Source organism: Bos taurus, chromosome 25 (assembly GCF_002263795.3).
Source record: "Bos taurus isolate L1 Dominette 01449 registration number 42190680 breed Hereford chromosome 25, ARS-UCD2.0, whole genome shotgun sequence".
Taxonomy (NCBI): Eukaryota; Metazoa; Chordata; class Mammalia; order Artiodactyla; family Bovidae; genus Bos; species Bos taurus.
Window position 1 is genome coordinate 39,636,677 of NC_037352.1, and position 24,645 is coordinate 39,661,321.

Here is a 24,645-nt window from a genome sequence, read left to right on the forward strand (position 1 = left end):
CAGAGCGGACATGATCAGCACCCCCTCTCACCCCGGGGATGAGAACGAACTTCCTGCCCCAAGTCCTGGGAGGCTCACTCTGGGGGAGTCGGAGCCTCTGAAGGGAGTCAGGAGGGTAAGACTTGGTCTCTCTCTGTTAGAACAGATGCCGTTAAGGCTTCATGGCTGTTCCTTTGGGTAAATACTCTTATCCCTGCTTTGCAGGTGAGGACGCAAAAGCCCAGCAAGATCAAAGGCCTTCCCCAAGGTTGCACGCCCAGCAGCTGAGTTGTGCTCCAGGTGAAGTGTCTGCCTTCTCACCGTCACAGCCCACCTGCCAGTGCTGCCCAGACGATGGCTCTGCCCTGGAGATGCCCTGTTGTTCCTCCACCATGTGGAGGCTCCCTGCACAGCCTCTGTGCACCCGCCCACGGCTCCCCCACCCTCTATGGCTCACCTGCACCCACCCACGGCTCCCCTCACTCACCCATGGCTTCACACACGATGTCCACGTTTTCTTCCACTTCCGCTAATATCCGACTCTTGGGTTCCGCGATAAAATAGGGTGGCTCTTTAAACAAGAAAAAAACCGAAACAGCCCCTAAGCCAAAGAGATGTATTTCGGAAGACCCTTACAGCCTGAGAGAGTTTGAACTCCTTTGATAGAACTGTTTTTGAAAACTTCATTAGCTACCTACCGTCGTGCACACAAACTCAGGATTCAGTGAGCAGAGTCCAAAGGCAATTTATAGTCCAAGGTTTCAGAAAGCAAATTACTACCCAGGGCAATGGCCACTTTTCAGTTTATGGGTCTGAATCATGGAATATCTTAATTCACATTTTAGAAGGACTATCCCATGAGGTTCACAAAGGTTTATATTTACAGCACAGTATTTTATAGGCTAGTTTGCTTCCACGTCTAAACTAAACAACAACTCACGAAACCTGTCAAATAAAGCACCACAGGCAGGTGCCCAGCCTGTATCAGGGAACGGGGCAGCCTATTAGCATATTTTTCAAAGTCTTAGCAGTTCTTCTCCAAAATATAGATTTAATACTTCAGTGGAAGGCAAAATCATAGTTAAGAGAAGAAGGAAATGGACCTCTCATCCATCTTCAGCAGCAAAGGAAGCACAACCCCTTGCGTATCTCCAGACACCCGGCCCGCCCGCCTGCCGCTGGATGAACAGCAGAAAAGCAGTGGTTGTAGTAAACAATGAATTTCCTTGGAGAGTAAACTGCAGTATTTTTCTTGGTTTATTTAGCAGGAACTCAACATTGGCACAGCCACGTTTGTCGAGTATTAAGGTAGCAGTGTCTTCATTATCAGGATAACCAAGGCTGGTCATTAGCTTTCCTTGTGATAATTTCTGGGGACTGTCTTCCAGACAGGTTTGTTTCCAACTCTAATTGTGTGACTGTGGATACTAGAGCTTGGCCTGCCTTCTGTACTGACTAAATCTTTAAACAGGGTGGGACCTAAAGGAGGAAACAGAGAAGGGAAAACTTCAGTGTTTCAGAGACATGATGGAGGAGGCAAGGCTGCAAGTCCCTCCCTGGGAGCAGTCAGATGTCAGCCCTGCAATCACGGCGTCGCTCAGGCAGGAATGACCGCTGGACGGAGCCCGTCTGGCCGAGGCCACGGCCACAGATGGGGGCAGACTCTCCACCTGGCTGTGTGTGTGTAGGCCAGGCCTCGAAGAATACTGCAGCTTCCCCGTCAGCAGGCTGGTCTTCAGCTACGCACACACACACACTCACACGCACGCTCACACACGCTCACTCACACACGCATGCTCACACACACTCGCTCACACACGCATGCTCACACATGCTCGCTCACACACACTCACTCACACACGCACGCTCACATACGCTCACTCACACACACACGCTCACACACGCATGCACGCTCACACTCCACCACGTCTCCTTCATTAGTGGTGAGGCCAGCAGCACTAGCCACCGGCAGCAGGAGCAGACGGCAGGCTAACGACCCGGTGGCTGTGCCCTGCCCGGGCCCCGAGCCGTCCTGGATGCTGAAGTCAATACCTACCCTGCTGCCTGGTTACAGGGAGGTGAGGGGAAAGGAAGAGAACTAAGGTAAAACATCAGCGTCTGCCGTGATTGACCACATCTTGCTCTGGGATCACTGGAGAGCCCCACGCAGCTGTGATAAGTGAGAGAGCCCCCGCGTCCTTTGCTTGGTTTCCCGACAGGGAAAGGGGCACCTCGCGTGTTCGGCACCGACCCCTCCAGCCTTGCCCGCCTCCCGTGTGTCCCCATGCGCACGTGTATGTGCACACGTGTATGCACTTGGCCCCGTGCACTGTTACAGCTCATGTGGGTCTGTGTCCACACCACAGTCAGGATGCGGAATGGGTCCAGCCTCCACACTGCCCTTCTGTAACCACGCCCACCCCAGTGTCCCACCCGGGGTCTCTGGTAACCCGCAGCTGCTCTCAGTCTCTTTATTGCTGTCATTTCAAGAAAGTTACACACGTGCAATCACACAGTACTGGCCGTGTGGACCTGGCTTTTCTCATTCAGCATCCCTTGAGGGTCTCCTGAGAGGAGTCACACTTTGACGGTAAAACCCCACACGTAAGATGCTCAGCACCCATGAGACCAGACAGCCTTGAGGTGCAGACTGCAGACGCTGACTGGCACGCCGACCGATGTCCTGGGGCTGTTCTCCTGGCTCTGCAGTGTTCGGGGCTTCCAGACGCTGGGGAGCAGCCCACCTGGGCTCAGAGATGAGGAGCCGTCATCACACAGCGGCCCTCAGCTGGCCCAGGCTGGCCACAGGCCTGGCTCTGGGGCTGCAGGTGCCTGGCCTGGCCGCTCTCCTCTGAGCGCCATCATCCCCACCTGGCCAGCGCCCTGGTGCCCAGCTCCGTGTGCTCTGTGACCCTGAGGCTCCCTGGGCACGTCTGGGAGGGCAGCCTCTGGAGCTGGCCGAGCACTGTTTCCTCTGCTGCCAAACCCCAGGCAGGGTTCAGTGGTCGAAATCCAGGGAGGCCAGGTCTGCTCACTCATTCATTGATTCTCCTGCCTTTTCCAGAAAGCCTTCCAGGTGGCTGAGCACGCAGAGTAGCCTCGGGGCTGCCGCAGGCCTCAGACCCTCCTGGCTTCCGATGGTCATCCCACCGTGCCCTGCCTCCGCCCGTTATCTCTCCCCACCTCCTCCAGCAGCCCCGCAGCACTCAGAAGACTCTCCTCTCCACCCTCAGCTACTTCAGTCAGCTACAAGAAGAACAGACGGGGAGAGTACTGGCCACATCAACCGAGAGACACTGAGGTGCCTGGTGGGGAAAGTCTGCTGTGAACGAGGCAGCCCCACGGTGGACTTCTCGGGGCAAGTGCGTGTCCTTGCTCATGGGCAACAATCCTGTTATAGAAGGGCACTCTGCCAATGAAGGCCCTGAGACACCCCCTCAGCCGTCTGCCCCCCACCCCACCCCCAGAGCCACCGTCTCGGGAAGCGGCAGAGCCCAGGGTGGGCCCTTGACTCGCCGTCATCATCCACACGCTGGCGCCTGTGTCCACTGGGGTGGGAAGGACGCCCCCCAAAGGTGTCCACCCCCAGTCAGCGGTGCCCAAGAACACGCTACACCGTGTGGAAGGGGGGGCTCTGCCGACGTCATCAAGGTCATCAATCTAAAAATGGGGAGACTTTAGATCTGTTGGGTGGACCCATCCTCATCACAGGAACCCTTAAAAGCAGAGAACCTTCTCCGGCTGGAAGCAGGAGGGACGGCAGGAGGGGAGGTCAGAGGTCTGGGCATGAGGACCCGGCCTGCTGCTGACTCTGAAGACGGAGGTGGCTGTGGCCAGGGATGCTGGCTGCCTCCAGAACCCAAGAACGACCCTCCAACAGTTCGGAAGGAAACAAGGTCCAGTTCCACAGCCTCGTGAACTAAATCTGCCAGCCCCTGGGTGAGCCAGGAGGTGGACCCTCTCAGAGCTTCCAGACAACAGCCCAGCCCAGCGCAGCCTGGAGGCCGGGAACCTCCTGGAGGTTCCGGGAACCTGCCTGGAGGCGACACGTCTGTGTTAGTTTGAGGTGTTGGGTTTGTGGTCCTTTCTCACCTGAGCAACACAAAGGCCGCCCAGTCGTCCTGGTTCCTTTGCAGGGAATGTCCTACTCAAGTCGCTTCGCTGGAAAATTCAGACTCGATCTGCAGGGCCAGACCTCCTGCTCCTTCTGCAGAGCCTCCCTGACCTCCGCGGGCTGGGTCTACCCCCCCACCTCGGCCATGTGCCCTGGGGGCCGATGACCCACATCTCTGTGATGTACCCAGACTCTGGGTCTACCCCCCCACCTCGGCCATGTGCCCTGGGGCCGATGACCCACATCTCTGTGATGTACCCAGACGGCGGTCTTCCTGCCATGCTGGATGCTGCTTCGAGGAAGAACGTGTCATCTCTGTGGTTTTTGGACCTGATGTAATTTCCGAGATGACACTTAGAAACCCCCTACCTGAGGAGAGAGAGAGGAGATGACCCCAGGCCTCAGGAGCCTAACACTCCTTTAGGGATGGACATGCATCTTCCTGGTCTCGAAGTTCCCCTCCTCCCCACCAGGCCACGCAGTGCTGGACAAACATGCTCCTGGGGGGTTAACTCCAGCACTTCCAACCTGTCACACGGAAGGCGCCCTGGCCCCACGCCCTGGACACCCTGGGCACAGACAGCTGGAGCACTGACCCCACACACTGGACACCCTGACCCCAGACAACGGGCACCCTGGCCCCAGACAGTGGGCACCCTGAACCCACGCACTGGACACCCTGACACCCAGACAGTGGGCACAAAAGGAAATGGACCCTGCACAGGGCGGGTGGAGGAGAATGGGCCGCCAAGCCTAGGAGGCCACCTTCCCCAGGAGAGTTACGGCCACGACACTGCTGTAGTCAGACCCCATATTCCTGTTTAAACCTCAGAAATGAAGCCACCCAGCGGGGGAGCTGGCGGGCGGGGTACGCAGCCACAGCTCTCCTGACTGGTCTCACCAGTATGAAACAGAGCAACAGGGAGCCGACCTGGGTCTGCTCCCTTTCATCTGCATGTTCATGGTGACAGCTGCCCACAGGGTTCCCCGTGACAGCCGGGCCCCGTGTTTCTTGAGGACCCCTCCCTCCACCATCTCGGGGCTCGGGGCCATAATCTCCCGAATCAGTCTGAACTAACAGGCTCTTCAGGGCCTTCCCAGGACTCAACCAGAAAATCCCACCTGTCACAGCAAATTCTTATGAGTACAGGGGATTTAAATCAACATCATAAAGATGCAAGTGCGTCCGTGCACCTTTAAAAGCTGAATATGGAGAGGCGGCAACTCGGAGAATACAGTAACAATCTGCTCTGGAATCCAGATGGAAATGCAGAACCAAGTTCCCGTGACCGATTTAAATATTTTTCAAAGGGAATTACGACGGAAACAAATGTTCTAGTTCACAGGGAGATAAATTTCTTCTCGTGATTAAATAATCTGGCCATCTGATGCAAAGAGCCGACTCATCAGAAAAGAGCCGACTCATCAGAAAAGACCCTGATGCTGGGAAATATTGAAGGCAAGAGCAGAAGGGGATGACAGAGGATGAGACGGTTGGATGGCATCACCGACTCGATGGACATGAGTTTGTGCACGCTCCGGGAGTTGGTGATGGACAGGGAAACCTGGCGTGCAGTCCATGGGGTCGCAGAGTCGTATGTGACTGAGTGACTGAACAACAAAAAACGTTTTATCACAATTCAGCCCCAGACTTTAACGTCACAGACTTTAACCTGGGCTCTACCTGTGACATGCTGCACTCACACGGCCGTAGATCACCCCCGGAAGAAAGGTCCGCCTCAGGAAACGGGGTGCAGGATGGACCACTGTGAAGCGTGGATGAGGAGGGCAGTGGGGAGCCGGCCCGGCTCCCTGGTGTAGAGTCTGACTCAGGCCTGCCTCGCCAACACTTCACAGTTCGTGCGTGTCTCTCAGAACAGCGGGCAGGCTCACGACATGTGCATTTGACAGCCATTCTCGGGCAGTAGAGCCGCTTCCTCGTGACTGACAGGAACATGGTGCGGACTGCCCATTCTGCAGCATTTCTTCACACTCTTGCTAATTTCTTGTGAAGATACAGGCTTCTGTTCTTTCTTGCTTTGCAAAGAGGCAGACTGCAGGGTCTGTGATTAATGCGGGAGGAGTGACTGCTCTCAGAGGCTTTCTGCTCCTGAGAGACTTCCCTTCCCGTTCTCACCTGCCTTATCCTCAGAGAGAAGCAGGGGCCGTCCAGCCTGGGCCGATCCCGCGGGCACCGCTCATCGGCGGCAGCCACCACTCCTGGACAGGCCACTACAACAGTGATTGCAGCCAGTGTGGGTCCTAACAGGGGCTTAAAACACGCGAGAACTACAGGCCCTGCCTCGTGATACAGTGCAACCTTTTCATAACCTGAAAACAGACGAGGATGCCCTCAGTCGGCGTGCCAGGCGCACCTCCTAAATGCCAGCATCTCCCGGGATCCCCTTAGTCAGCGTGCCAGGCGCACCTCCTAAACGCCAGCATCTCCCAGGGGCTAGAGCAGCTGGACTGCACCTCAGCGTGTCTCCTCCTCGGTTTCAGGATGACACGTGGTCCTGGGACACCTGTCTGTTCTCACTTTTCAGTTTAACAAAAGGGAACACTCAAGACTCTCACTTTCTCCTGGCTCAGAAAGTAAAAAATACAATGGTAATAGATTAACCTCTGAACACTGATCAGAACAGACAAATAAGAGTTATAGAAAAGCATCGTGGCAGAAAGACCAGTATCCAAAGGCGATAAATATGCCAAGGATCTTGACACTCTTATTTCCCAAGCTTTACGATTCAAAGTTTTCAGAAGAACATTTCTAGGAAGTATTCAGAACATCAACTCTTTGGATTGAATGCACTGATGTTCTTGGGAAAGAAGAACAGGCTGAGTCTGGGAGGCAAACTTCACCTCCATGTGCTGAGTTAAAAATAAAGTGAGTGGAATACGGGAGTTAGCTACGCTGTTTTCCCAGACTGAGGTGTGGGGCCACTCCCCGTCTGAGCCTTACCTATGATCGAAAGGAAGGCTCTGGCTCTGGCGGGCTCGAAAGCACTGCCAGGCAGGGCCGCCTCACAGATGTACACCCCAGTGTCCGAGGAGGTAGGGTTGCTGATGGTGAGGCGCCTCCCGAAGCCGTGGAGCCCGGTGGTGACCCTCACTCCGTTTCTCTTCCAGGTCACACTCAGCTCCTCGGCGGGCCTGGGGAAACGAGGGGCGTTAGTGACGGTAACTGTGGATGGCGTAGGGGGCAATAATCTTTCTACCAGGAACCATGGTGGGCTGAACAATGGACACTTAAAAACCCATCCAGATGCAGCTCTGCTCCCTTACGGCACCCGCGGATGACACATTCTGCTCAAGGGCTGCTGAGCAAGGATAGCTAATTGCAGCGGCAATGGACCATAAGTGCTAATGGTTCCATCGGCTCCGGGAAAGAATGTTTAAACTAAATCCTGCCAGGGGACACGCTACATGGGAGGCCTGACCCCAGGGACTCGAGCGTGCGGCGGCCACCAACTGGGTGGAGAATACCTCGCACAACAGAGAAGAGGGGGTTAACGCTTTCCTTTGCACCCAGAGGCCTCAGCTCCCCTCTGCTCCTCAGCCAGAATCTCAGAGGATGCTCTCCACTTGACCCACAGTTAAAGCTCCGACTTCGAGTATTAATGTTACACCCAATATAAACGCTGCAGAACAAGGCCTGGGAAAGGTCCACGCGGTCTTCCCATGATGTGTTGTGCCTATAGCCTGGCTGTGGGACCAAGTTCTCTGCTGCTGGGGGAGCGGGCCACACCCAGCAGGTGGGGGACCAGCTGCCTACCTGGCATTGGCGATGCACTCCAAGGTGGTCTCGCTGGACCCGGCCACCACACTCCTGTTGCTTGGGGGAACCACGATGACGGGGGCCACGGCTTCAGGCATGCCAGTGTCTCCTGTGGCAGAGAAAGCGGAAGCCATGAGGGGGGCCTCTGGAGCACAGACAGGGTGTGGACGGGAACGTGGTGTGAGGTGGGGCACAGACATGAGTCTCATTGAGCCACTCCCACAGGACAGCCAGCATCTCCTGGCCTGACCCAGCCCCAAGGAGGCCTCCCTGGGGTCCTGGTCGGGCGTTTTTGACCAGGGGCCGGGGTTGGAGCCCACAGCCCGTGAGCCCACGTCCTGCCCAGAAGCCCTGGAAACTGAGAGCTCTCGCTGCCCCTCTGCACAGCGCACTCATGACGGCCTTCACACGGCTGCACGTGTTCCACAGCTGACCTTATTTATCAATTAAAGACTTTGCTGATTGAGGTACCTGGTCTAGCCACTACTTTCAAATCCATCCAACTCCACAACTATTTCGCGGGTCAGGCCCTCTCATGGGTACGTGTGTTGTTGGGAAGTGGCCACTCTCTTATGTGGGCCCGAACGTGACCCTGGAGCAAACACATCCCACGAACCAAGCACTCGGTGCAATCCTTTCTCTCTGAAGCATAAATACCCTGACTCCATCTCTGTTGTGTGAGTATCAAGCTATAAATAATTCAGCTCATCCCTCTGGTGACAAGGGAGAAAAAAACACGAGATGGTTTTGCAACTCTTCTCTCAAATATGTGTAATATCAAAATTAAACTATGCCCAGTACACATTACTACTGTTTATCCAGGGAAAACGAAGACTGATCAAATATTTCTAGAATAGGAATTTCAATAAAGGGTGGAGACAGAGGAGACTGGAAATAAAGAATAAATGGACATCATGGCAAATGCAAAATGCTTCCCAGAGGACCTGAGGCTGCAGAGACGCGTCACCCGCGTGAGCAGCTGAGGGGCTCCCTGGTCGGTTCCACCGCGGGCAGCGCGGTCAGGGCCATGGAGAGAGAAGAGGCAAGGAAAGAGGGCTGCCCTCTAGTCACAGCCCCACAGCGCTGAGTCCTGCTCTCACTGACTCACCGGTACGAGATGTTGGAATGAAAGGTTCGTGTGAATTAAAAAAAAAAAAAAATCTTGCTGCAGGCAGAACCAACAAATCAATTTTTAAACCTATATATCAACTACGCTAACAGGAGTCGCTTCCACGCTACGCTTCATGGACCCTCAGGTCTCCTGGAAAGCCCTGGGCAGCCTGCCCCTCCCCACAGCCGGCGCCCGTGCGGGTGGCACCATGGGGCCCATGGGGCTGGTGGTCAGACCTCCGTGTGCAGACAACGTTCGCGACAAAGGACAAGGGCTCAGGAATGCCAGTCACATGAGCAGCCCGCCTGTCATCTGTGAAAGTCGCTGATGAGGAGAAACGACCCGAGGAGCTAATATTTACACACGGTCGTGTGACGTGAAGGAGAGCAGCAGGGTGCGGGGAGGTCGCCGAGCAAGGTGTTAATTTGGCATTAATCGCCTCTGGCCGGGCGCCCAGGACGGAGCCTGTGCTCAGCACTTATCCCGCCAGCCCGGGGGGCACGGTCCCTGGAGACAGGCCCCCGACTGCCCACCGGGTCGGTGGGCCAGCGCCCAGCTCACAGCCCCTGGGGATGGGCAGCCGGTACCCCCAGGAGGGGAAAGGAGGAAGCTGCTGGTAACGGGGATTCATACGGGACGGGGACTTCTGTTCGTGTGGCTCTCACTGCCCCAACGATGACAGGAGCTCAAGGCCCCTCAGCTGTTGGGTTGGCAGGACAGGCCACATGAGCAGCTGCACTTGCGGCTGGGATGCGTCAGCCCATCCTCAAACCCGTGTGAGCACGTGGATTAAACAGAACAGCAAAGAGACTTAAAGTGGAACAGCCCGCCGCACCTCCCAAATGTGATCTTTGTGGCTTGTCAACGGGCAACCTGGCTTCAGTCGGGCGGGGAGCTCAGGGCTGCTCCCAGGGGCCCTCGAACCCCAGCGCACAGAGCTCCTTCCTCGGGAGCCGTTCCCTCTCAGAAGGAGGGCTCCTCACCTGTCTGTCTGTCGGTCCACCTGTCCATCTGCTTTACCTGCTGAGCACTCTGCACAGAGTGGGAGGTAGGGAGCAGACTGCTTCAGACAGAAACCATGAACTGATCCCCGTTTCTAGCTGTGTTAGCAGCGGCCCCAAGGTGGCCACGTCTGTCCTGGGTGTCTCCAAGCCGAGACCCCTTTCCCCTGCCCCAAGGTTATTATTCCTCCATCCAGACATTCTTCTCATCTTTCATTCACTAATAGCTCCTTCTTCTTGTCCTGTGGACCTAAGTCTGCTTTTCAGTGGGCTTTTACTTCTAAGTGAGAGGAAAAATCGTAGATGTGCATTTTTAACCTGCCAAGCTGACATTTCTACCATTTTTTCCTCCCACATTCAATTCTTAGCAGAAAAGTGCAAAGACTATCTGGGCATTTTAAAAAGAATAAAATGACCTCTTCATTTCTGCTATTCCCACAGTATCTGAGATACAGTAAGTACTCCACAGATACTCAACGATTGGTTAATTTTTCATAAATATTCTACAATAATGAGTCACTATTACCACTGCCAGGAAAATTACCTTCTCCTCCAGTGTTCTGCATTAAAAAACATGTTTAAAAACCATATGCCAGTGTAGTAAGAATTATTTCCAAGAAAAATGAAAACAAAATGGGAAGCGGGAAGGAAAGCGTGTTTCAGCAAGTTCCCACACGGCTGCCCAACACGGCTACATGTTCACATTCACAAATGTTGCCCCATTTAATCCAACAACAAGCTATTAAGATGGCTATTAGCACCCCTTTTATGCATGAGAAAATTGAGCCCCAAAGTCACGTGACTTCAGATGGCAGAGAATGGGTTTTAAACACAAATGTCCTCATCCTAAATTCATAATCTTTCTTTCACATGACGACGCCTCCTCCCAATAAAAACTTCGGTTGTGCTCAGTTAACCAAAAATTAAATTAACTGGAATGCTCGTTCCCCTGAGCATTTCCTTAATTGGGACTTTACTGTAGCATCTTCACTGAATGTCTCCCAGGCTGGTGTATGTGGTTGGGAGGTGGAGACACAGGCTCAAGAAGAGGGTTTCTGCCGAGGTCAGCAGCAGTGGGCACCAGGCAGCTTCAAAAGCAGAAAGGCAAATGCTTTGTAGTCCAGGGAAGAAAGGCTCCTGGCAGGGGGACCTGGGGCCCCATCTGAGCCGGCTTCCCCCACAGGAAACCCTCAGTCATCAGAGAGGCGGAGTGGAGAGAGCTGTCCAGGTTGCATTTAATTAAAAAGTACATTTAAAGAAGATTGAATCACTCAGATGGGGGGAAAAAAAAGTTCAAAGTGTACCTGAACTGCTAAGCTGTGGAATTACTGCAGCTACAGCAGATGAAGGGCAGACGTCCCGATGCCCGGCAGTCAAGACTGTGTCCTCGGGGTCGGCCTAGTGGGGATGGATGCAAACCACACTGGCCAGGGGAGCCCGCGGGGAGGCGGGAGGTGCTGACCGAGAGCCCAAAGGGAGGAAGCAGCCGCAGGCATCCAGATGCAAAGGCTTGAACTCTGGGGACTGAGCGGGGCACAGGAGGATGCGGGAAGCCAGCCCGGTGACCCCACGAGTCCGTGGGAGACAGCCACGTTTGGACTGGGTGGTGGAGGTGAGACGGGAACTGGGATGTTCTCAAACAGAGCACACGCAGTGTGGGTGAACTGGACGTAGGCACGATGGTAGGACCGAGCTGGAAGAGGGCCCTGCGGGGTCTGAGAGGGCAGGACCAGGTAAAGGCCGTGTGGGCAGTAAGCCAGCCGCCTTGGAGGCGGGAGGCCTGATAGTCTCCAGGCTCGTCGGCAGCCTCTGGCTGTTCCTCCGTGCTTGGTCCCTGCCTCTCTGCTCCCAAGACAGACACTCACTTGTCTTACCCACACAACCCCCTCTCAAAACAGCTGCCCATTCCTCATAAATAAATAAATAAACAAATAAAATGAAAATGGAACTACCGTACAACCCAGCAATGCACTTCAGGGTGTACAGTTGATCCTTGAGCAATGCTGGGGTTATGGGTGCCGGGCTCTGGCAGGTGACAAAGCCCACCTAGCCTATGGTTGGCCCTCTGTACACACAGTCCCTTCATATACACGCTCCCATACATGGTCCCTCCCCTCCAGATACAAGGTCCCTCTGTACACACAGTCCCACCAGATACGTGGTCCCTCCAGATACACAGTCCCTCCAGATACATGGTCCCTCTGTACACACAGTCCCACCAGATACGTGGTCCCTCCAGATACACAGTCCCTCCAGATACAAGGTCCCTCTGTACACACAGTCCCACCAGATACGTGGTCCCTCCAGATACACAGTCCCTCCAGATACATGGTCCCTCTGTACAAGTGGTTCCACATCTGAGGCTTCAACCAAGACAGAGCAAGGGGTACCACAAGTATCTACTATTAATGAATGCATCTACGGGCAACACAGCAAGCCCTCATTTAAGTTCAGTTCAGTTCAGTCACTCAGTCGTGTCTGACTCTTTGCGACTCCATGAATCGCAGCACGCCAGGCCTCCCTGCCCATCACCAACTCTCGGAGTTCACCCAGACTCATGTCCATTGAGTCAGTGATGCCATCCAGCCATCTCATCCTCTGTCATCCCCTTCTCCTCCTACCTCCAATCCCTCCCAGCATCAGAGTCTTTCCCAATGAGTCAACTCTTTGCATGAGGTGGCCAAAGGACTGGAGTTTCAGCTTTAGCATCAGTCCTTCCAAAGAAATCCCTGGGTTGATCGCCTTCAGAATGGACTGGTTGGATCTCCTTGCAGTCCAAGGGACCCTCAAGAGTCTTCTCCAACACCACCAAGTTCAAAAGCATCAATTCTTTCGGTGCTCAGCCTTCTTCACAGTCCAACTCTCACATCCATACATGACCACAGGAAAAACCATAGCCTTGACTAGATGGACCTTTGTTGGCAAAGTAATATCTCTGGTTTTGAATATGCTATCTAGGTTGGACATAACTTTCCTTCCAAGGAGTAAGCGTCTTTTCATTTCATGGGTGCAGTCACCATCTGCAGTGATTTTGGAGCCCAGAAAAATAAAGTCTGACACGGTTTCCACTGTTTCCCCATCTATTTCCCATGAAGTGGTGGGACCGGATGCCATGATTTTAGTTTTCTGAATGTTGAGCTTTAAGCCAACTTTTTCACTCTCCACTTTCACTTTCATCAAGAGGCTTTTGAGTTCCTCTTCACTTTCTGCCATAAGGGTGGTGTCATCAGCATATCTGAGGTTATTGATATTTCTTCTGGCAATCTTGATTCTAGCTTGTGCTTCATCCAGCCCACCATTTCTCATGATGTACTCTGCATAGAAGTTAAATAAGCAGGGTGACAATATACAGCCTTGACGTACTCCTTTTCCTATTTGGCACCAGTCTGTTGTTCCATGTCCAGTTCTAACTGTTGCTTCCTGACCTGCATACAGATTTCTCAAGAGGCAGGTCAGGTGGTCTGGTATTCCCATCTCTTTCAGAATTTTCCACAGTTTATTGTGATCCACACAGTCAAAAGCTTTGGCATAGTCAACAGAGCAGAAATAGATGTTTTTCTGGAACTCTCTTGCTTTTTCCATGATCCAGCAGATGTTGGCAACTCTCTTGCTTTTTCCATGATCCAGTGGATGCTGGTTTTAGTCTTCATTTAGCAGCACCTAAACCCAGCAGGAAGCGGCCCCCTCGAGCCGGGGCGGCGGGCTCTCATCATCCGGCAGCGTCCTGACCTGTGGGGAGGCCTGTCTACCCCCTGGGATGAGGAGGGCAGGCGTGCTCGTTGTCTTTGCAGGAAACAGAGGCCAGGGCTACAAGAGCCCCCCTGTGGGTACTTGTTGAAGGAAGAACTAAGTCTCAGAACGCGGTTGGTCATTACTATCCGGTCTTCATTGCTGAAGGGTGGTAACAGTAGTAGCAACCTGTTATTTCTGCGGCACAGTGCTGGGCACTGTAAGCGCGGCGTGGGGCGGGGTTTAACTGCAGAGGTCAGAGGTCAGTGACGTCGAGGAGGCTCGGGTTTATAGAGGAAGAGAGTCGAGTCAGCAGAACTGGTAGGTTATTGTGGGGCCGGGAGAGCCGGGGTGGGGAGCGGGCAGCAGGGCAGGGGACGCGGCAGGACGTGGCGGGGTGAGTCCCTCCAGGGGACAAGGCAGGGCTGGGGCAGGCCCTGGGGAGACGGCTAGGCGTTCACCAGGCAGACGAGGGGGCAGAGGCGTCTCGGGAACGGAAGGTGGAAACTGGGTTGGCGTGTTTGGAAAAGTGTAAGTGGTTCTTGAAGGTCGAGGGGAAGCTGGGGTCTGTGGGTGGCCTCAGGGGAGGCTGTCCACGGCAGGGGGCTGCCTACAGAGTCTGGGCTTCGTCCAGTAAGGAGCTGAAGGACTCGGGGGACGAAAGCTGTGGTGGAGACAGTAGGAGGCAAAAGGGAGGAGGGTGGGGGAAGAGGAGACACTGGGCTTGAGCTCCTGCGGGTTCTGGCGGGAGAGGTCTGGGTGCAGGCGGAGCATCCAGCAGGGCGACAGCTTAGGAGCCAGGGCGGGCTGGGTGACGGTGTGCACGCGCGAGGCAGGCGAGAGGGCGCTGTGGGGGTCCACGGTGGGTCAGTGGCACCAGATGGGGAGGCCGCCCCCCAGCCCCCGTGGTGAGAGCACGGAGTCAAGGTCAGAGGATGGGCTGGGCCTGGGATGGAGCCCAGTGCCTCCGTCTAGAAGGGCAGGCAGAGCAGCGCACGGGGCCCGGGTGACAGGCAGCCAGGGCAGTGGAAGAAGGGCGAGGAAGACGTGATGACAGGAGGAGACACAGGCTGCTGTTTCTTCCAAACGGACCAGAGTTCTCCCACAGACAGTCAAGGTTTCTAAAGATGCAACTTTGCATCTGCCTGGTGGAACAACTGCTAAGGAACGCGGGGCTATATATATACGAGCAAAAATCCTGACCTCCGCCAAGAAGCCGCTCACCGTCCACAGAGCTCACCAGACACGCTCAGCGGGAGCCCCTCTCCTGCTCAGTTGTATCGCTCAGCTTCTGCACCCCGGCCGCCTCCCACCATTCTCAACTGCTTTCTGGCAACAAAAACACCACTTAATTGGCCAGTCTCTTATGATTCTTAACCTTCTTCCTTGCACAACTGGGTACATTGGTGCCCTTTTGGGGGATGGGTGAAACAGCTCCGAGACATTTCACTTAAAGAAAATCGAGTGGCTTTTCTGCTCACCAATTGCTTTTGCAGCCACATGGAGTCTGTCATCTTTGTCTGCATTATTCAAATGGCCTGGCAAAGGGGTCAAGTGCCTTCCCGCACGCTGAAGCATCTCAGCGTGCGCACCACAGGGAGCTGGCGTCTTGAGAGCTTGAATGCTGCAGAGCTGAACCCTCCAGGGCACGTGTCTTTTAGGAGACTAGGAGATATACGCATGTGTGTGCATACATATGTGTACATGTATGTGTGCTCAGATGCTCAGTCATGTCTGACTCTTCGCAACCCCATGGACTGTAGCCTGCCAGGCTCCTCTGTCCACGGGATTCTCCAGTAAAGAAGACTGGAGTGGGTTGCCACTTCCTTCTCCAGGGGATCATCCCAACCCAGGAATCAAACCCGTGTCTCTTGCATCTGTCTCCTGCACTGGCGGGCGGACTCTTTACTACTGGCGCCACCTGGGAAGCCCCATATGTGTGCACATATAAAATAGATATAATCTCCAAGAGCTCACAGAAATTATTATTATTATTTTTTTTTGTTAACATGTAACAATAAATGGTACACGTGCCACCGGCAAACCGGGTCGTGTCCTCGTATTCTAAGAGGTGAGTTTCTCGAGGCAGAACCTAGGCAATTTTAAGAGGTACTTTATTCTGAAAACTGAAATAAACAGCATGAATTTTCTCCTGACTGGAAAAATCACATTCACTAAATTGAAAGTTCCTCCCACCTTTTACTTTCCCCAGGCTCACTCTTTAGTTTCCCCTCGCCCAGCCCCTGAACGGGTGAGGTGGCTGTGTGAGTTTCTGGGCTGATAATCTGTCGTGTGTGGAGCTAAGAGAGCTTTCCTGTCCTTTCAAACACCGCATACCCTCTTGATCATTAGCCAGAACCCAGTCATGACCTTGAAGGCACGGGGCGGTGCGGCGGGGGATGGAGAGGGGGCGTGTGGGGCTGGGGGCGTGTAATGGGGCAAACCCCACTACAGAAGCTCCCCCTGCCCCCTCCGGACGAGTCTGTACCAGCCGGCTCAGGTCTTCTTGTTTACTGGCCAACGGTGGGAAGAGAGAAAAATGGGAGGACACACAGCAGTGCGTCCCATTTACACTGTCATCCTTACATGTACTTCCATTTTTATCTCAATACACTTCTGGACTTTCCTATTGACAAGAGACGATAAATAAAATAATATGACAGCTTGACAAACAACCCAGCCCTTTCTTTTCTTCTCATTTATAATGTACTTGAGAACTTGCACACTTGGAAATGAATGGAACGTTACCAAGAATGTATTTTCATCGGCTTTTTACTGGGCAGAGAAAAATGAAGGTGTGAAAGGCAACTTTGCAGTAGGCAAAGTTTATTTATTTATTTTGGGATACGCGCAAAGTGGTAAACCGGAGAGCTGGAGTGTGGATTTAGGATCTGCGTGGTTGGACACCAGAGCGATCCACATAACCAGGGACAACAGCTGATAACCTGCTTTTCATTTAAGTGTATAAATGCAAAACCTACTGCTTAATGGGCTTCCTAGGTGATGCCAGTGGTAAAGAATCTGTCTGCCAATGCAGAAGATATAAGAGACATGGGTTTGATCCCTGGGTCAGGAAGATCCCCTGGAGGAGGGCATGGCAACCCACTCCAGTATTCTTGCTGGAGAATTCCATGGACAGGGGAGCCTGGTGGGCTACAGTCCATAGAGACATGAAAGAGTGGGGCACGACTGAAGTGACCCAGCATGCACTCGCTGCTTAACAGTAGAAGAAGCATTGCTGTTTTGGTCACCCACGGGCGACCCCACGGACCACAGCCCATCAGGCCCCTCTGTCCCTGGGATTTCCCAGGTAAGAATACTGGAGAGGTTTGCTATTTCCTCTTCCAGCAGATCTTCCCAATTCAGGGATCCAACGCAGGTCTCCTGCACTGGCAGGTGGATTCTTTAACACTGAGCCACCAGCAAAGCCCAAAAGAAGCACATCCAAGAGAAAATCCGTGTGCAGTTCAGTGGGCCAGAGGAGTAAGAGGTTATTTTTCATGAGATTAGTTCCATTTTCCAAATGGTGTTCTGAAATTATTGAGAGTGTCCCTAGGAGCAGTAATAGATCACTTTTAGCCTCTATGAGAAATGTCCTTGAATGATTTTGCCAAACATGCAATCTGGGTGTGGAGCCGACTGGGGCAGTTGATCCCCACATAAGACTATTAGCATGGATGATGGGGAGCCACAGGGAACCTTGGGGGGCCTTCTGAAGCCTTGGCCTCTCCCACTACCCTCACCTCCAGAGCTGGAGGGGCTCCAGAGTTCACACGAGACCCAAAGCACGTAGAGGCTGGTAGACCGGCAGGAAGAGAGCCATGGCATGGAGCAACCCCCAGAGGAGGAATCAGACCCACGGGGATTTCTGTGAGGACCGTGAGCCCGCTGTCAGGGGCAGGAGATACCCCGACAGGGCCTGCCCCGGGGGCTGGGGGCTCTGACGGGGACGGGACAGCCCTCCCTGCCACGCTCGTCCCCGGGCCCCCATGCCAGGGCACCCTCCGCAAGCAGCGCCAGTCTGTCTGTCTGTCCCCACGGGAGTGTGGCCGGGAGCACGGGCACCGCCCCGGCCACTCTCTCAGCACCTGGTGCCCAGTGGTGCCCAGTAGGCATCTACTGACTGAACAGAGAGCAGGGCTCAGCTTCCCTGGCTCACTGGCCACGTGCCAGGTGCTCTCTGAATTGTCCCAAAGCCACCCTCACCCCCGACTTGAGCGCCACGCCCCCCAACAACCCTCCCCGTTCCTGCCCCGCTCCCTGCACGGTTGCCCCCTGAACCCCCACCCATCTGCTGAGGTCAGGGAGCATGTCACCTCCTCCAGGAAGGCTTTCCGGGCTTCCCTACCCGGGGTGGTGGGTTCACTGATGCACCCACATGGGTGTCTCTCCCTTCTCTGTCTCCTGTGCCCACACTTCCGAGGGTCACCTCTCAGTAAACACTCACACCCACATCTTCCCTGAGCTCACGCGTTCCGTTTCTGGGGAGCAGTGAGGTGAACGTGTGTGTCCTTCAGAGGAGGGCATCTGTGCGAGCACATAGCTGCCCCGTCCCGTGAACGCCTGAAGGTGTGTGATCCACATATACCTCTGTCCTCCTCAGAGCCTCTGGCAAGCAGTAAGTGCCTAACAGGTGCTTGCCAAACTGAATCTAACTTTACAGTTTCCAAATTAATATCAATATCTGTTTCTAAGACAATCAAATCTCATCCCAAGACCAGCGTCTGGCATGTAAGTTCTTGGAGAGAAGCTCAGCTCTGCTCCTTGGATGTGCTTATGACTCTCGGCCAGGCTCAGATCTGCTAAAATATCAGCTGTTCTTTACACAGCATGATTCATAAACAGAATCTGTAACTAGAAAAGTGTCTGTGACAGATAAAACCCAGAACAAAGAAATGCAATCCTGAGTCCCTGGAGAAAACAGAAGATTATCTTAACAAACGCTCTAAGCACGTGAAAGAAAAAAGGGGATAAGTAAGAGAGAAAGGGGTCACGGTATGCTCACAGAATGTTATCTGGAAAAATCGCAATCGTGCCCCCCGCCCCCTGCCACACTAAAATACAATGAGGATCTTTAGAGAACCAGACTAAATTGAAGTTATTTTCCCTTGCTACAGATACCATTGTTCAACTCACAGACTAGAAATTATGGCAACTGAAGCTGAAGGTAAATTCATGGGCTAGTTATACAGACGCCTGCTCGGGAAGCTGTGCTGCTGGCGAACACTCCCTGGGCTGTTACTTTTTGAAGACTTCGCTTGATTGGAACGACATAACACTGAAAGCACTATATTTTACGCCTCCCCCCAGCCACGTGAAAACATGAAGAACTGAGGGGCCAATATTGTGAGAAACAGGTTTCTCAAGGTCTCAGCTCTTTCCCAGAAGGGGCACCCCACAGACCCACAGATGACCCTCTTTTCATGTTTCCGTGTGAGACTGATGTCCTAAATAAAAGCAGAGCTTCTCAAATGAGAAATCCAGAAACCAATAAAACCTCTCATTTACATATTTAGTGTTTCATAAAACCGAGATGCCGCGAGGTGGTTCTGCCCAGAATTGAAGGAACGCTTTATCAATCACGCGGTGTTTTTTTATGCACTCCCACCTTAAACGCTAATGTTCATACAAACGTACTGAAGAACACTTCCTCTGCTGTGTTTTTAGGTAATCAACTTCTTATTTATTTCATCTCAGAAGAGAGAAAACTCGGAGGCAGAAAGTCTTGTAGGACCTCTATCCTAACCAGCGTAGAGCAACTGTGAGCACTGAAAGTTCCAAAACAATAAATAGTAAGTAAATGATTTAATGAATAACTGTGTCCATCAACCATATTCATCCCAAGCTGATTCTGGGAATAGAACCGTGTTCTGCTTTCTGACATTAGGATCAAGAAGCAGTTCTCTCTGGAGGATGGAGGCAGGGCTTTAACTCAGCTCATCTCCGGGTGGGCCAGGCGGGGCTGTGCCCTCCACCTACATGGTGTGGCTGACTGCTTGCCCTGTACCAGGGCAGGTTTTGGGCTCAGCCTCATTGGAGAGTCATCATCCTGAGTGAGGATGAGATGGTTGGGTGGCAACACCTACTCAGTGGACAGGCATCTGAGCAGACTCTGGGGGAGTGCAGCACTCCATGGAATGCAGCGGTCCACGGAGTCGCAAAGAGTCCGCCACAACTTAGTGACTGAACAGCAACAACAGCACCCTGAGTGGGGAGCCCTGACCCCACGAGGAACAAGTAAGCAGGCTGGAGAGTAACATCGCGCTTGGCCTGAGCACACAGGTGAGATGGGATGAGGCCTTGGCTTTGCCTTGGTCTTCCTCTCTCTCTCCTGCTCCTGCCTGTGCTCTCTCCCCTCTGTCTGCCTCTGGGGACTAGGTGGGTCATTGTCCTTGACGAGGCCACAGCAAACACGGTCGCAGAATGAGCGGGGCACGGAGGCTTTGATGGTGAAGGATGAGAACTCAACTGCGGAGGAATGCCCCCTCTGTTTCCCCATCTCGTTTCTTTTTTGTTAGACTTGCTGTATCAGAATTACCCTTGGGTGTGACAACAGAGGTACAGACAAATCAGGAAATCTTAGGAGAAAAAAATATTTCTTTCTCTGTCTGCCCTAGCTTCCCTTAAATGAATAAAGTCAGTCCCGTGGTGCAAGAATAGAGTGCTCAGCTAGAACAAGACATTTTCCGATATGACCCAAGGTTATCTATTTAAACCAACTGGTTCTCCACTCAGTCTGCCAGGAAGCAAGGATTCTTTTTTTTTTTTTTTTCTTTTTTATGTCAACACAATCTCATTTATATTTTGGTCTAAAATCAGCACTGACAATAAATCTAAGGTTGATGACAGAAAGAGGGAGAGTACATAAAACAGAAGCTGTGCATACAAAGAATTAAGCATACAGAACACAGCCAAGATCCCGCTGAAGATATATACTTGCAAATAGATCATCACAAGCCTTATGAGGGGAGTGCACTGCTGGTAGAAACATAAGAAGTCTGTTCACATAAACTAGAAGGCGGATGAATAAAGAATAAAGTCCTAAACCCATTTATGTGATTGTTCAAATACATTAAGGAAGAATTTGGTCAGTGCGGGCCTATTTAACATGCAGAAGGTCGATGATTACTCAGCAAATCTGGACAGTGCAAACTATCAGTTCAAACAAACGAGCCCTGAGAGTGCTCCCGCTGTAGTTTTAAAGCAGTGTGGGTGCTCCGCCTTCTGTGTGACAGCATGAATAACAGATTTATAGAGAATTTATAGGAAATCTAAAAGTAATTATGGCAAATCATTAAGTGACAGGCACTTCCACCAAACCTCTCCACAGCTTCCAATGAGAGGATGCCATCCAGGTGTTTAAAAATTTGACTTAGTCTCTGTTCAGTCCATGGAATGACTTGCTTATAAGCCGTGAAACGCCCCCACAACCCTCCAGACTGGGAGACAGAAAGGGACTGGAGCTAGGACGAAGCTCTCTTTAAGCCACACAGGATCAATCAGCATGTGGATGTGGGCGGAACTCAGGATGGCAGGCAGTGGGGAGCTTAAGGAGTGTAAAATCTGCCCCATGTGCAAGAATATGAGGCAAGGATTCCCCCCAGATTATTTCCCCGCAAGGTGAGAGATGCCTCTCTCAGATGACAAATGCTCCCTTTATTTCTTTATTTTGAAAATTAAGGACTGTTTGGGAAAAACATTTTAGCCTAAAATAACCCTCATCAAAACATATGGTGATTACCTGAAAGGAGTCAGAAAAGATGTAGAAATTTAACATAGGTTTAGCAATAATTCTCTGGGGGTACGACCTCCTACTTACTGGTTATTGTCATGAAAAGGGCTTTTAAATATCATTTTGAAAAGCAAAATACTAAGGAAGTACATCACACTGTTTGCTGCTACCCAGCAGCAAAACAATGATGAGGAAGCTCTTTATAGACTGACAGAGAAAGGCCTCCAAGACGAGCTGATAAATGAAAAAAGCAAATACTGAAAAGCAAGTATGGCAGGTTCCCTGCGGGGTAGAAGAGAGGGGAGAAATGAGACTATACATGCATGTTTGCTTCTATTCACATTAAAAATGATGGAACAAAAATTAAAAATAATTCAGTAAGACAGATGCAGAAATCTTTTTTTTTCTTTTACAACTAGGCTTTTCTACAAAATAGCTATAGATAAGACCTTCTAAATGATGTTAAAAATACAAGTTAAATACATTCATAAATATATTTTTCTTCTTCTAAGCCTGGTACAAAATTTATTTTTCTCAGAGTATCTTTTCTGGTTAATTAATTTCAACCCCCTTACTAATTAGCTTAATTTGACATCAATACTTTCAGTTTGCAAAACACTGAAAAACAACATGCAGTTTTACAAACATTCTTAAGACCTTTTTATTGATATCTTCTAAGCTTCTTCTCAAGCCTTCGTGTGCACACAAGTCACCTGGGAACCTGTTCAAGGGCAGATTCTAAACCAGCGGGTCTGGGTGGATGGAGCTGAGGTTCCCCACCGCTCAGCTCTCAGGGGAGCCTGTCCTGCGGGCCATGCTCTGGCAGCAGGGCTCCCACTCCTTAGAGGGGAAAGATCATGCTTCTCAGCACATGGTGAGTTTTCAATATGTATCAACCAACTCACTGCTCCTGAGTGGAGCTGGGACCGGCAGTACAGACCTCTCCTGGGGGGTGGCTGGAGGGGCAGAGACTCAGGCCACACTCCAGACCCCCCGAATGAGGACCCGAATGGTCAATTCTGAGTGACACGTGTGCTCATGCAATTGGAGGAGCTCTGTGCTAGGTGATCTTGCTCTTCAGTTAGGATTATATTCACATGGTTATCAATTACATAAAAGAAAACACACAGAAACACCCTGTCTTCATGAACATGAAGGAGGGGGTGGAAGGAGGCAAGGTGTGGCACAGCTACTGGGGAGAAGAGGCAGGAGGAAACCTGGGGTGAGTCCAGGGGCTGCTGTGCAGCACCGACACCTCCAGAGACTCTGGAGGACACCGGCTGGTGGCGCCTCCGTCCTGCAGAGGAGTAGCAGGCAGAAGGCGGGCTGAGCTCGGCAAGCTGAGCATGCTAGAAGGTCGACAGGGGACTGACGCCCCAGGAAATGACTGAAATTTGGACATCATGGTGTGGAGGAAGGAGAGGATGCTAGAAGGGGGCTAACAAATTGGGCAGTGGAGACAAGCTCCGTGTTGAAGAAGTAAACAGGCAAAGGCAGGAAAAGTGGGAGGGAAGGAAGACCATGAACAGAATTAAGGACCCCAAAGGCAGAGACTTTCAGATTGTAATTGCAGCACACTCGCTGACTGCTTAGCATGGGCCAGACACTGCGCTTTTCTCCACGTGTCCATTATCGTGTGTATTTTTTTGTTGTTCCAGTTTTGACAGGTAAGTAAACAGACTCACAAGGTAGTGCCCCTGCCTACAGGACAGAGCGAGGATGTACACCCAGGGCTTTATAACTAGACTCCCACCCCATCCTGACTCCAATGAAGAGGTCCAAGGTGCGGCCGTGCACAAGTAACAGAAATAAAAGCCCAGTGAGAGAAGGCTGAGAGATCCTTCAGCCAGAGTGATCACTTCGAATGCTGCACTCAGGCCAGTGTTCCCAGAACCCAGCTCGTCACCCTCAGACCCTGACGGCTGCTGCAGGACCTGGCACTTCCAGTCTCCGCCCTCTGCCTGGGGTGGGAGTCACTATGGAGGCTCACCAATATGTTGAGTTCTCTTCTCTGTCTTGACACAAGAGCAGGGTCCTTCCCTGTTCCCAAAGAGTTAGGTATCAAGAACAGTTAGCTGTGTGGCTGGTTTGGGCCAGGAGATGAGAGTGGAAGGGACCTGTGTCATTGCCAAGCAGCTTCATCCAAGTGCCGGCGTGTGACCCCCATGCCCTGCAGTGAGCCTGGGGACAAGGCCCACGTGGTGGAGCAGGGGCGCCGTGCGGCGAGGACTCTTCTCCCGCACTGCACCTCCGCTGCACGAGCAATCTGAGTGAGGAACAAACTGCTGCTGGGGCCCCGGGGGCCTTCAGGTGGTCTTCACTGGGGTGCTCCTCTGTCTACACTGATGGCTTCACTTGGTTCCCCACCCAGAGTATCCGTCTCCACTTCTCTCCAGCGCCCCTCCCCAGCTCCGGTCATTCTGGTTTCCTCGTGCCTGGTCTCCAGCGCCCCTCCCCAGCTCCGGTCATTCTGGTTTCCTCATGCCTGGTCTCCAGCGCCCCTCCCCAGCTCCGGTCATTCTGGTTTCCTCGTGCCTGGCCCGCGAGCCCCACTGCTTTAGCTCTGCGCCTGGCTCCTATCCAAACCTCCACCCTCCGCACCGATCCACCACTGACCGCAGAGGTCATCTAGTTTCGCAGACATCCTTCAGGGGCCAGATCAAACTCCTCCACCTCTGAAGATTTCCCTAATCACTCTCACCCCTTCTCCCAAATCCACACGACCCTCACAGAATACATTACAAAAGGCAACACTGCAATAAACGGTTGTTTGAAGACATTTAGAAGATCAGTTCTGTCGCTCTGTCTAAAAATGCCAACAGAATCCTGAGGTTAACCTTCAAAAGCCCCTGGGGGCGGGGGACACGTGATGCTACTTGTATGCTCCTTGCAGGTTAGAGTACAAATCTGGAATGCTCTTCTGGTTGCCAGATCTCCAGGAAAGGAGGAAAGAGTTAGAAAGGTCTGAGGAAGACACATAAAACACCTAGGCGATGGCAGCCTCACCTGAGGGTGCCAGGCCTACGCAGGGCACTGGTTCAGTCTGGCAGATGCAGGCTGGGCAAATGGTCACCAGCCACGAAACACTGAAGCCAAAGAACAAGATCAGCAGGGACGCAGCCGTCAAGTCTTAGTAATGAATGATGGAATTGGGCGGCAAGTCTTGACTTCAAGGCTGACTCTGCCCAGATCATAGTTTGA

The 24,645-nt window shown here is 52.5% G+C and overlaps 1 protein-coding gene across 4 annotated transcripts in view; it reads right to left on the reverse strand.

Annotated features, from left to right (window-relative positions):
• Window positions 1–24,645, reverse strand: part of SDK1 (sidekick cell adhesion molecule 1) — a 746,454-nt gene that overhangs the window by 184,120 nt on the left and 537,689 nt on the right. For all 4 annotated transcript variants that reach the window (XM_024985294.2, XM_059881629.1, XM_059881630.1 and 1 more), the window contains exons 6-8: window positions 7,869–7,980; window positions 7,056–7,246; window positions 467–550 (exon numbers count right to left, since the gene is read on the reverse strand). In XM_024985294.2, coding sequence (XP_024841062.1) covers window positions 467–550; window positions 7,056–7,246; window positions 7,869–7,980 — 387 coding nt within the window. The remainder of the gene's footprint in view (window positions 1–466; window positions 551–7,055; window positions 7,247–7,868; window positions 7,981–24,645) is intronic.